We start from the raw sequence: 12,367 nt of genomic DNA, 5'->3' as shown, positions 1-12,367 counted from the left end.
TCAAGATCCGTTCGGCCGTTCTAGAGATATCTTCAAACACCCATGTATCCATCCACTTCAGATCCATCTAAACATTCGCATTTATAATATTAGTAAATTAAATAAAAAGGCATAAATTCGAAAAAAAGAATAAATAGCATTCTATGTCCGTCTCCTGGCTCTAAGCTACCTCCTCACCAATTTTCAGCCATATCGGTAAAGGCATTCTTGTTTATAACAAATAGTGTAACTATCACGACTTTCTTTTATAAATATAGATGATCGTAAAAAATTGTAGTGAAACTTGTGATTGTGATAATATTATCTACATACTTTAGTAAAGTAAAATGCGTTCTTCTATATTAATAAACTAGATATAAGTACCTATTATTCAGGTAAAGATAATTATGTTACAAGAAACAGGTATGCTCCTTGCAAAACAAGGCCAGCAATGTCACTCGCGTTACTCGCATAGTTAACATTGAATACATTTTGAAAGGACCCTGGTAACTTTGTGAGCGCATAAACAAACGCTTTCCAAATGACCACATTTTCTCAAGTAGGTATTTTATTCCTCAATGGTATGTGCGAATGGACCCTAATATTGTTATTATTCCAAAAGCCTAGCTATTTTCCTATTTAGGTCTATCTCATAAATATTAATGAAAACCCACCCACATATGTTATTACCCTGTCATACATATATTTTATGCGCAGATGAAATAAATGAAATGTCATTATTATGTTTCAATGTAAAGCATAAAAGCTCGTAAAATCTTTTTTTAATTTGTTACAATTTTTTGGATGTACCGTTAAAGTTTTTTTTTTTTAATTTGAATATCTAAACATGATAAATTACATAAAATGCAAAACATTTAGAAGTTAAACTTAATTCAAAAAGGAAGGTCCCTTCGTTATTTCGCGTCGCTGCTATAAAGTAACGAGGACTTTAATTATATAAATGCTATTAAACATTTTAGTTACCTATTAAAAACTATATACTCGCAAGTGTTTATTCTTTTTTAAATATTGTTCAAATCCCTCGTATTTTTAAAAACTTAAATTTTTGTTGTCTGAAATGAGATGAAAAAAGCGGACAAAGGTAACTAAATATTTGCAACAATATCGTATGAACTGTTTTTGCCCAACACAACATTATTTGCAACTAAATGACACCATACATAAACTAACTCTAAATACCGTTGAACATAAGATGCTACAAAGTGCTACGAATTGTGCTACGGCGTGTAACAGTGTGCGCATACAAATTGCTTTTGCAAACTTAGTAACCGCTTCGATGTGCTATTAAGAAGGTGTTAGATGTTGTTGATTACTTATCGATTGTCAATGAAACTTTGAAGGTATATCTTAAGAGCCGGATACCGGAAATTGAAATAAGATTTTTAAATAATGAGTAAAACTCTGAAACATTAACAATGTATCGACCGATGTGACGTTACTATAGGTTAATAAAGGTTGTAGAAAAGGTATATGTATTATAACCAAACTAATTAAAAAAAAATCAAGAATCACAAACCTACAGAACTAAAGATGTTATTGAGTTTCTTAAAAAAATTGTAAAAGAGAACCTCATTTCAAAATAACATTTATACAATCAAAATTTACCACAAATATAGGCCTATCTATTATCACCTTAGAATCAGTGATGCTTCAAATCGTCTGGCGCCCTCACCCGCCGTTTACTTTAAATTACCGTCATTACGGCGCCTTACGTGCCTACGCGCCTACGGGAACTTACGATTTCATTCGCTTGTTAAATGGCCTTGTAAAGTTATACATTACTTTGTTGTGGTACTTATCAGTAAATTTATTCTTCGATACGTAATTCAAATTCAAAGAATTATGTCGATTTATTTAATATTTTACTTATTTTGTTAGTGTTTAGAAACTTGCCTTTTTTAAGTTACGATTATCTAGCGAATTTTAATCGATGTAGTAAAGTAATAATTATAAGGATAAATAAGTTTGTAGGATTATTTCTTTGAATTACTTTAACAATTTTATATTTATTCCATTGGAAGTAATTTAAAAGTAAAGCCACACAGAAATCATTGTCAATCACTAGTTCTTTTCTTAAAAAAAGTCAAATTAATTTTGTGTCAATCAAAACTTTAATTTATCATTTCTAACCATGAACAGAAATTACATTATTTGTCACGTCGTTTCGCAAAAAATTCTTACTAACAATGATATTGTTTTGTACTCGTTAACCTACGCGTCGGAATATAATATGACGGAGTCACAGAATCGAAATGAAATTCGATGTCCTTATAACATGTGCGACTACTGATGTGGAAGGGATGGAATCAAACAGACCGGAGTTAGAAACATATCTGACATATAATAAAAATAATCTTTAATATTAATACAATGTTTAGTGGAAAAAGGGTTTAAAACTATTCGTTTGTATAATTTATATAACGATTTTGTACGAAAACCTTTCCTGAAATATCCTTCGTTAATGACTGATTTATAAATTTTTGTATCTTGAAACACTTGGTTAATTTCATAATTACTAAAAATAGAAACCATTAATTGTTGAAACATCAAACCATAATCTCTTTAGTAAGTAAAATAATAAAAAGAATGCTAATATATTTTTGAAACGAAATATACATTTCTATAGCATGGATGATTTGAAGTATACATATGACCAGAGGTATATGAGAATGTATGTATAGTTGTAGATGGGTATGCGTTTTGGCTAATCTGAAGGCGGACGCTCTCGACGCCGACAAATAACATCCGTAGGTGAGCACGTTGCCGTCTCCCGCCGCACCCGGCATTGCCACTTCCACTCAAATCATGCGATATATCGAACTATCTTTAAAATCTTTTTGTAAATAAGCCCAAGATTTATTGAATCTTATAGAATCGTAAGCAGCAAAGGGTTTTTAAGTGATTCGAAAGAAATCATAAAAATATTAGATTAATATTAAGTTGTTTTTTACTTAATGTTAACGTGAGAAATTACATTCATTTCTTTGAGTAGATTTGAAAATAAGTTAAGTAGATTTTACTACTTACGATAATATGTTACAATTCATAAACCAAAAGTTAAACGAAGCCTTATCGGGATTCGAATTCCCTTAATATTATCAAAAGCTAACCACTGCACCATTAGTGCATAAATCTAAATTAAGCGCTGATGTTTACTTTTAAAATTAAAGTTGCATAAACTTCTATCGTGTATAAAATAATTTCGAAAACAAAAGGCCAAAATTCACAATTAATTTTTCATGAACCATTTACATTGAATCGATTAATGAAACTAAAGTTATATTAACGCAACAATGTTTGCATAGTTCCGTAATGAGGAAAACGTAATCCCAGCTTAATAAGTTATTGCGGCTCAGGTTTGCGAATAACTTATTTTCATATAAAATTAATAATGAAGCAAAAATTTGATATCTATCAAACACTTACAATATTGCCCGCAGTTATTTTTATAACAGTTTTAAAATTAATTTACGTATTTACGTTAGCTTTAAATATTCTGTTGAAAAATTACTTCGTTTAAAGGGTTCTAGTCTAGATATTGAAATTGGAGAAATTTTGTTTTGGGATCAAAGACAAGACTACTTCTATCGCTCGGGAATTTTCGTTTATTGGACTTTGAGTTTTTGCGTTTTGTATTACGATGCCTGCTTTTAAAATTGAATAAGTTAGATAAAAAGAAGAAGCTATGTCTGACTAGAATAAATTGAAAAAAGAGAAGCGACTTTTGAAAAGAAAATGCAGAAAAATGTAGTTGAGATAGTTTTATCCGTAAGTATTTTACTGTAGAATTTAAGCAAATATTCAATATGAATTTAGGATTTGAATATAACATAGTTGAAGTAAAACTTCTTTGAATACACTTTTCAATATTTTCCTAAGCATCTTGAATATGTTAAGTAGCTTATAGTATTTGTAGAGTTGGGATTTGGGCGGGACGTAACTTGGTACAACTTAAAAATTGTGTAGTGTAAGCTTTGTGTGAATGGCGCACGCGCGACATCACTCGAGGCTTCGCGGTCGACGGGACCGCTCACGCCGAGGCAAGCGAACCGCGTTTTACAAACTTCGTTAAAGTTTTACGTGAAGTATGCTAGTAGCAGTACTGGTTCATTGTAGAGTAGAAAAGTTTCATGTTAAGTTATGCTAGTGGTACTGTGTGATGTTCGGTGGTGGGCATGTGGTCAGGAGCAAAGGTTTTCGTAGAGCAATGACCGCGCATTGCACGAATCGCGCGCGTTTCCATCATCTTATAAAGAATTTGTTCGCGAGAGTTATGATTCCCCTTGTGTTGACATTAACACAAGCGCAGTAAGTTGTAAAATTTTCTTTTATTCATTTTTTTATTCCATTTATTTTACGACTCAATAATTATAAAACAAATCAATATTGGTAACTTTAATAAAAGTTTAAAAAGTGTTTTAAAGCTTGAAGTTTATTAGTTCTTTTTAAGTTAAGAAAATATAATATATTTATTTTTATTTTATATAAGTGTATTAAATAAATTAAGTAAATAAATAAATAGAGTTATGAGTAAAGCTTTTGTAAGCTTTCACAGAAATAAATATACAATTTTCTATAAGTTTGGTACACCTGGAAAATGGTCTTTGAAAATCGTCCAAAATACCCAATCAAAAAATGAAAAAAAAAATTTGAATCATATTTTTTGATCATGTAAAAAAAAATTATTAATATTATTGAAAAATTAACCATAATTAATTTAGTTCATTTTTGATATCAGATGCGCACAACTTTCCGACGGCCGACGGCAAGCGGCAAAAAATCTTGAACTTAAAGCATGTAAAAGAGAAATTCTTTTATTACGAAAACAGTCGTAATAAAATAAGCCAAGTATTTATTACTTACTAATTGTTATATTTTGCATTTGTGTTATGTAAAATTTACTTACATAAGTGTTAGTAAATCTAAGAAATAATAAAATCAAACATACTAAATAATATGTTACTGAAATATTTTGTGAGTACATTATGAGTTATATACTATTAAATAAAATTAAAAGTCTTATTCGACCGATAAATAACAAAAAGGTGGTTGTATTTACTTTCTGTTTTCATTACAAATTGTGGAAGTATATAAACCATATTTAAAAGTAAACTTGAAGAAGATTGTATGCATAAATATTATATACCTTTTTTATTTTATATTTAAAATTCTCGTGCCACAATTTTCGTTCCCATACTCCTCCGAAACGGCTTGACCGATTCTCATGAAATTTTGTGAGCATATTGAGTAGGTCTGAGAATCGGCCAACATCTATTTTTAATCCCACGCGGACGAAGTCGCGGGCGACAGCTAATACTTTATAAAAAATATCATTGCGGCATGATAGTGGGTCTTTCAATAGCAATTTTCTCTGAGAGAGGAAAACGAAACAAAAAAATACCTTAGGGAATGCAAGATTGCATCCTCAAAGTGACTGATTGTACGGGCTAATAACTACTAATGGTCACAAGGTACGAGATAAATATGAATTGGAGCACATTATTCTGAACGACTTCGTAATTACAATTATATACTTCGCATTAAAATGCAATATAAATACGGTTAGAGTTATTTCTGTGGGTAACCTTACTTCTTACTAATATTATAAATGCGAATGTTTAGATGGATAGTTGTTTGTCTGAAGGTATCTCCAAAACGGCAGTATGGATCAACCTGAAATTTGGCATAGAAATAGAACATAATCTGGAAAAACACAAAGGCTAAGAGTCGCGGGCGAAAGCTACCGATGTATATATGTAGGAGTATCTTTATGATATGGGACAGGATGTGACGCATACGGTTGTGCGGAATCTATTGAATTGAAATTTGGAACAGATGTTTTCATTTGGGCTTTGGCATGTTAGCATTTTTTACGTAAATTATATGAGGGAACATTTCACAACATCTGTATGAAACTTACTAAACACATTTCAACAAATAAATAAAACTAGCTGTAGTCCGCGACTCCGTCCGCAGCCAATTAAAAAAAACTTTATGAGTAGCATATGTGTTCTTTCAAAATATGATCTTTACCTATAACATATTTCAGCAAGATCCATGCATACATTTTTCATGGAATTACAAGAAAACATCCTTCCATTCCTACATGCTCATTTATAATATTAGTAAAATTTTACTACACAATATTTTTTTACTAAACAGTTTGATTTTGTAGAGTGATGTGGTTTAAAATTTCTAGTGCGTTTTTCGCAATTTAACTTATTGATTTTAAATGAATTAAGTATTCAATTATTAATTAGATTGTTATTGAAGGTATCTGCTGTTTTGTCAGGTTGGAGCGTGCGGTGACTGTGGACAGGTTGGAGAACGTAACGCACACCGTGTCCCGCATCCTGGACGGCTACGACATACGCCTGCGACCGAACTTCGGAGGTAAGAATTAGTAACAAAAAAGAGTCACATTACCGTTAGTTTACACTGCCGAAACAACCACGCAAATTTACAGTTTTATCACAGTTTTTTTCGAGGGAAATGATTGACAACATGTTATTGTACAAGTGTTTCCATAGTGTAAACTTGCAGTTACACGCATCTTCCATTATCAATATAAGATCATCATTTATGTATGTTTCTTTCAATGATTCTTCCACTGCAACATCTGAGTTGCGCTTCGATATTTTGGGCTATGGGAGCTCAAACATTAGATATTGAATTTGTTTCGTAAATATTTTGTAAATCCTCAGTTTAGTTGGTCTTACGTACATCTAGCATGTGGCGGTCTCAGTTTGAGTTGCATAAAATGTTATTGGTTTTAGGCGATCCGCTCTACGTCGGCATGGACCTAACGATCGCCAGTTTCGACGCTATTTCCGAGGTCAATATGGTGAGTGAATGTTATCTAGTTTCTATTATTTTACTTTTTGCTTTTAGTAAATTTTTACACACGATATTAAAAAAAAAAAACTAAATAAGTAGCCTATGTGTTCTTCCAGACTATGTTCTACGTCTATGCCAAATATCAGCGTAATCCATGAAGCTATACTGGAGATATCTTCAAACAAACAACCACCCATTTATCCATGCAATCATTCGCGTTTATTATATTAGTAAGAAGTAAGACTGAGGGAAGTATTTAAAAGAACGACCCGTCTTTTTTATTTCAGTACACTATTTATAAATTTGCTAAAAGCAAACATCATATAGTTACACAATGTTATAATTGACATATGCCCGGTATGGAATTTAATTTATAATATTACTGAGATACGTGGGAGATAGATCTGAGACGGTGTACGATATAACTGCAGCACTAAGTAAGACATAAGCTAAACTAAATTGCTTCGGCATTAGGGAGCTTTTATTTACTAAGTCAGGTATTGCAGTGCGGGATATACTACAAGTTCATCGGCGTGGTAAGCTTAAGGTAGAGAAACTTGAACAACCTATTTCAAATCATACACTCACTGTCGCAAGCAGATACGAAATTATCTATCACAAGAGGCATCCAAGAAATGCATTTCATAACTTATCTTTAGTTCAGAGAGTTTCTGTTTCGCTGAATCATCAATTCTGTTGACATTGAGCGTGTCTGCGGCCTTTTTCCGAGCTCCAGACACGTTTGAAACAATTTCGACCATATGTAAATCTCCATGTAAGATTTTTGAGGTCGTGTGAAAAAATTCCGCATTGTCGAGTCGATCGCTGTAATTCATTATGCTTTTAATAGCTTCAAAAAGAGAGCAAGGCCGGCCACTTGACATGGTTGCCGGTGACCGCCGCGTCAGCCAATCGAACGTCTTTACTTTGACGCTACCACCGAGAGGTCGACATCCACTCGCTCCCTTGTCAACGAAAATTAATTCATTAACCTATCTAGAGCTTCTTCAGTTTAAAGGATGCTAGATCCTTCGGAATATGTTCAAAGTTTTCTTGAAGAACATAAGTACATATTTCATAGATTACTAAAGTATCTGAGTACCGTTTGACATGTCCCTATATAACGAAGGATATGTCTACTAAATATCAGTAATTTTGACTAGCTCCTGTGCAATAAACATGGTAGCAAATTACTACTCTGTAACCAAAAAGAATGGGATGACAGAGATACAAAAATGATAAGGTATAAAGTAAAAATAAATGTTGAAGATTCCATTTATCTGCTATAAATCTTAAAACATAGCAACGTGAGATATGAACTTGAAGTTTCTAGAGGTGTCTATCTAATCTAATCTTTTGTTTAGTCAGGTTTTAATAATTAGCTAACATAACAGAATTCGCTTAATTAATAAAGTCAGCTATTTTAAATGCGATAGTTGGAGAAAGCAAATAATGTATAGGTACCTTAAAATATGTATAAACATAAGGCGTAAGGTTGGTTTTATCTTAGCATAATTATGACTCTGAGGGCTTATTAATGAGTGCCGCAAAATAAAAACCGATCGTTAGTAATTCCAAACTTCATTACTATATTTCTTAACATTAATTATTTTAATATGTATATTAAATGCTATGGTATTTAGGAATGAACATTACTTATTAATTTTGCAGGATTACACAATAACACTCTATTTGAACCAATACTGGAAGGACGAACGTCTCGCGTTCGGCTTGTCGGACGAGGTTCTGACCTTGTCAGGAGACTTCGCTGATAAGATCTGGGTGCCCGACACTTTCTTTGCTAACGACAAAAATAGGCAAGTAAAATACATGGCGTACTTTTACGATTATATTATTTTCAATCCTGTTTCATATTGATAATATTCTAATGGCAATTTGATAGTTCGGGTAGATTAACTTGATAAACTTTTTAGTTGTGGAGTACAATTAACAAGAGTTACAAACATTTTTAAATGTTATCAACTGACAAAGGTAAGATTACTGTTTATTTGAAAATAATATCACCAAAATACCTTTATTTCTAAATTTCGTTTTTACGTTGATTCGTTGTGTTATCAGTATTGAACCGAATTGATTAAAGATGATAAAAATTACAAATATTGGTTATAAACAAAGATGTTTCGCTCAGATTTGTGTGCATTGTTTTCAGTTTCCTGCACGACGTGACGGAGCGCAACAAGCTGGTGCGTTTGTGCGGCGAGGGCGGGATCACGTACGGCATGCGCTTCACCGCAACACTGGCCTGCATGATGGACCTTCACTACTACCCCCTCGACAGCCAGAACTGCACCGTCGAGATTGAAAGCTGTGTGACTCCATACATCTTCATACATTACTCTCATACCTTAGCTAAACTTAGCTTATTGTATAGTACTTGGGAAACTGAAAAGATTTTGGATTCGATATAAAAGTTCTTTTTTATCAATATAGTAAAATATTAATACAGTATTAAATGCCTTCCATCTCAAGTCACACCAGCGGGGAAATCTTGAAGATAGAGGGTAAAGAAAGAAATATGTCTCTAATTAAAATAAAGGTAAAATAATTAGTAGACATTTGGTAGTAAACAGTGTAAATGCTCACGGCACATCCGCGCTCATTGTAAACCGCACCAGTGTAGACATGAAATTAGAATCTATGTTCTCTGTGGTCTTTGTTATGTAATGCTAACGAAGCAATTCGGATGCAGATGGGTACACGGTGTCAGACGTGGTGATGTACTGGAAGGAGACACCAGTGCGCGGTGTGGAGGACGCGGAACTGCCGCAGTTTTCTATACTCGGATATGAGACTAATGATAGAAAGGTAAGCTCATAATACCCAATTGATAACGATCGAAATTTAAGTACTTTTATGGCTAGGCAGCCTAGCTAAGGGTGCGGTGCTCTGAATCCACAGACTAACGTGGCATAAGGATATACATATATATACATACGTTTACAAGGTTTTACTCGTATATGCCACGAAAAAGAATTTTTATTTTGTTTGTCATAAACATATTTTTTTCACGATTTTCATAGTATTCTTTAAAGAAGTATTTTTGACTACATACGAGTCGGTTCTATTAGTTTCAACAGCTAATTCCTCAAAATTGTTTTCATAGTACGCCTGCCCATTAAATTCTATACATTCCAGGAAAAGTTAGCAACTGGCGTGTACCAACGCTTGTCGCTAAGTTTCAAGCTCCGCAGAAACATAGGCTACTTCGTGTTCCAAACTTACCTACCAAGCATTCTCATAGTGATGCTGTCATGGGTCTCTTTCTGGATCAATCACGAGGCTACGTCTGCGCGAGTTGCGTTAGGTTAGTAATATAAAATGTCTAGTTATTTTAAGATTAAACAAACATTATTAAGATATGTGGTTACTTGAAAAAATACCTTTTCAAGGGAGGAATTGAGTTTCACCTTTTTGACCATGCACCGAAAAATTCCAAATAAGCGAACTCATTTTTATTTGCAATGTTGACATAAAAATCCATATTAAACTTCTCAGGTATAACGACGGTACTAACAATGACTACAATAAGCACGGGCGTGCGCAGTAGCCTTCCGCGCATTTCGTATGTGAAGGCCATCGACATCTATTTGGTGATGTGCTTCGTGTTTGTCTTCGCCGCACTGCTCGAGTACGCCGCCGTCAATTATACGTACTGGGGCGCGCGCGCAAGAAAACGCGCCAAGTTAAAGAACCGCGAACAAATGTCCAGCAGCACCAGCATGGAGAAAGATATTAAATGCTCCAGTGGTAAGTTCCAGAGTCAATAAAAAGTCTTCACACACTAACGCCATCTAGCTGTACGACAGCTCTCTAAAAACATGATTACGAATATCATTCACAATGAATTAACAAAGAACGGAAATAGTTAATTTTAAATTAATACTTAAAACTATTCATAGCAAAGAAACTGTTCTTTATATTGAATTGAACTATCTGATATCTTAGGGTCTCATAGCCATGAGGAAATCATAGCGCTGCGCGAATGCTCGAGCGCGGGGCGGGTGTCGCCACTGCTGGGGCTGCGCACGCGCCCGCTGCCGCCGGTTGCAGGCGCTCCGCCTTCACTGCGCCTGCAGCGTGACCACACACACCTGCGCTACCGCACAAGGCCTCATTCCAGAAACTCCAGGAGTAAGTTTCCAGGAATTCATTTTTCATTCTGACTATATCTGAAACTGTCCTTATTGTTCTCATTAATTTTGAAATGGTAATGAATTATCATGGCCGTACAGAATTAAGGTGTGACGATTTATATGCCAATGCCCTCAATTAATCCTCGCTTTCAAAAAACCTTCTATACTTTCTACTCCAGTTTTTTCTTGTCTTCTTAATCGATTTATAATTCGTCTTTTCAGTCATCAATCACTTCTTAATTTTTGATATGTTGTAACATATTCAGACGGAGCAACTGGCAAGCCGAAGGTGATCCACGCGCTTCGCCGCGGAGCGACCGTCATCAAAGCCTCCATGCCGAAGATCCGAGACGTCAACGTCATCGACACTTATTCTAGAGTCATCTTTCCCATCTGCTTCCTTATATTTAATACTGTTTATTGGGTATTTTATATTTTTGATTGAGAAAGAAATCGAGAAATCAATTTCCGATATTAAATTTATTATAATTTATTAAAATAAGTAATAAAGGTTCATTGAGATGACAAGATATAATTGTAAGTAGTTAAATATTATTTGCAATTAATAAACAAATCTTTTATCTTTTTTAACAATAGTTAAAACTACAGCCCCAATTAACTAGACGGGAACTGAAATCGTTTATTCTCGGATATTCTAATATACAAATTATGTATAATATGACAATATAAAGAAAATGACCGTTGGAATACCAAAAAATACGATAGTATGAATAGATATGTGTATATATCTTTATTTAAAGTGCCAAATAACAGTAATATATGGTAGCATATTAATGTATTTAGTAAGTATAAATCATTATAAAATATATGTAACATATAATTCTATGTAGCTCTGTCCTGAGTAGTTTTGTGCCAAAGTTTTTATTTCGACAAATAAAATGTTCGTTATTTTATCGTAGTCTGTATGTAATTTAAACTTTTCTGATACTGCCAAAGAATTAAATCGCTTTACTGTTGTTAATAATAATTAAAAGATTAGAGTTAGATTTTATTTAGTATATTATATGTTTTTAGAGTAGATATATAATATAGATATACAAAGTAATAATCATTATTGTACCAGCATAGATAAAAGGAAATGCAATATTTCAGAGTAGGTCAGTTCAATAGGTATTTAGATATTTATGTTAGATACAAAGAATTGTTCGCTGTAAAATTAAGTATATCTATTTACATATGGGATCAAAAACTTATAATTTGTCAATATTTTTTCCTTCTAAGCTTATCCATATAATTCGCAATCTACCTAAATTAGTGAGATTGTAAATGAGAGAACCTATTAGGCAAAGCTATATCGTAGGTACACGTGTTACTTATCGTAGAAAATAAAATATTTTAACTTCATGTACAAGTAA

At 33.2% G+C, this 12,367-nt stretch overlaps 1 protein-coding gene across 1 annotated transcript; it reads left to right on the top strand.

Annotated features, from left to right (window-relative positions):
• Window positions 1–5,460: 5,460 nt before the first annotated feature.
• Window positions 5,461–11,436, top strand: Lcch3 (Ligand-gated chloride channel homolog 3). The gene is made up of 10 exons (XM_013319444.1): window positions 5,461–5,471; window positions 6,293–6,393; window positions 6,777–6,844; window positions 8,509–8,654; window positions 9,008–9,165; window positions 9,548–9,663; window positions 9,994–10,162; window positions 10,354–10,605; window positions 10,804–10,989; window positions 11,258–11,436. The coding sequence occupies exons 1-10, from the start codon at window positions 5,461–5,463 to the stop codon at window positions 11,434–11,436; spliced, it is 1,386 nt and encodes a 461-aa protein (XP_013174898.1).
• Window positions 11,437–12,367: the final 931 nt, after the last annotated feature.

This window comes from Papilio xuthus, unplaced genomic scaffold (genome assembly GCF_000836235.2).
Source record: "Papilio xuthus unplaced genomic scaffold, Pxut_1.1 DF826115.1, whole genome shotgun sequence".
Taxonomy (NCBI): domain Eukaryota; kingdom Metazoa; phylum Arthropoda; class Insecta; order Lepidoptera; family Papilionidae; genus Papilio; species Papilio xuthus.
Note: the sequence above shows the minus strand (reverse complement) of the source record. Positions and strands in the feature narration are given on the sequence as shown.

Bases quoted from the DNA above. Each gene is read 5' to 3' on its own strand.
- Lcch3 (XM_013319444.1), top strand. The intron at 9,166-9,547 runs GTGTGACTCCAT...ATTCGGATGCAG, and splicing joins CACCGTCGAGATTGAAAGCT to ATGGGTACACGGTGTCAGAC. The intron at 10,990-11,257 runs GTAAGTTTCCAG...TAACATATTCAG, and splicing joins TCATTCCAGAAACTCCAGGA to ACGGAGCAACTGGCAAGCCG.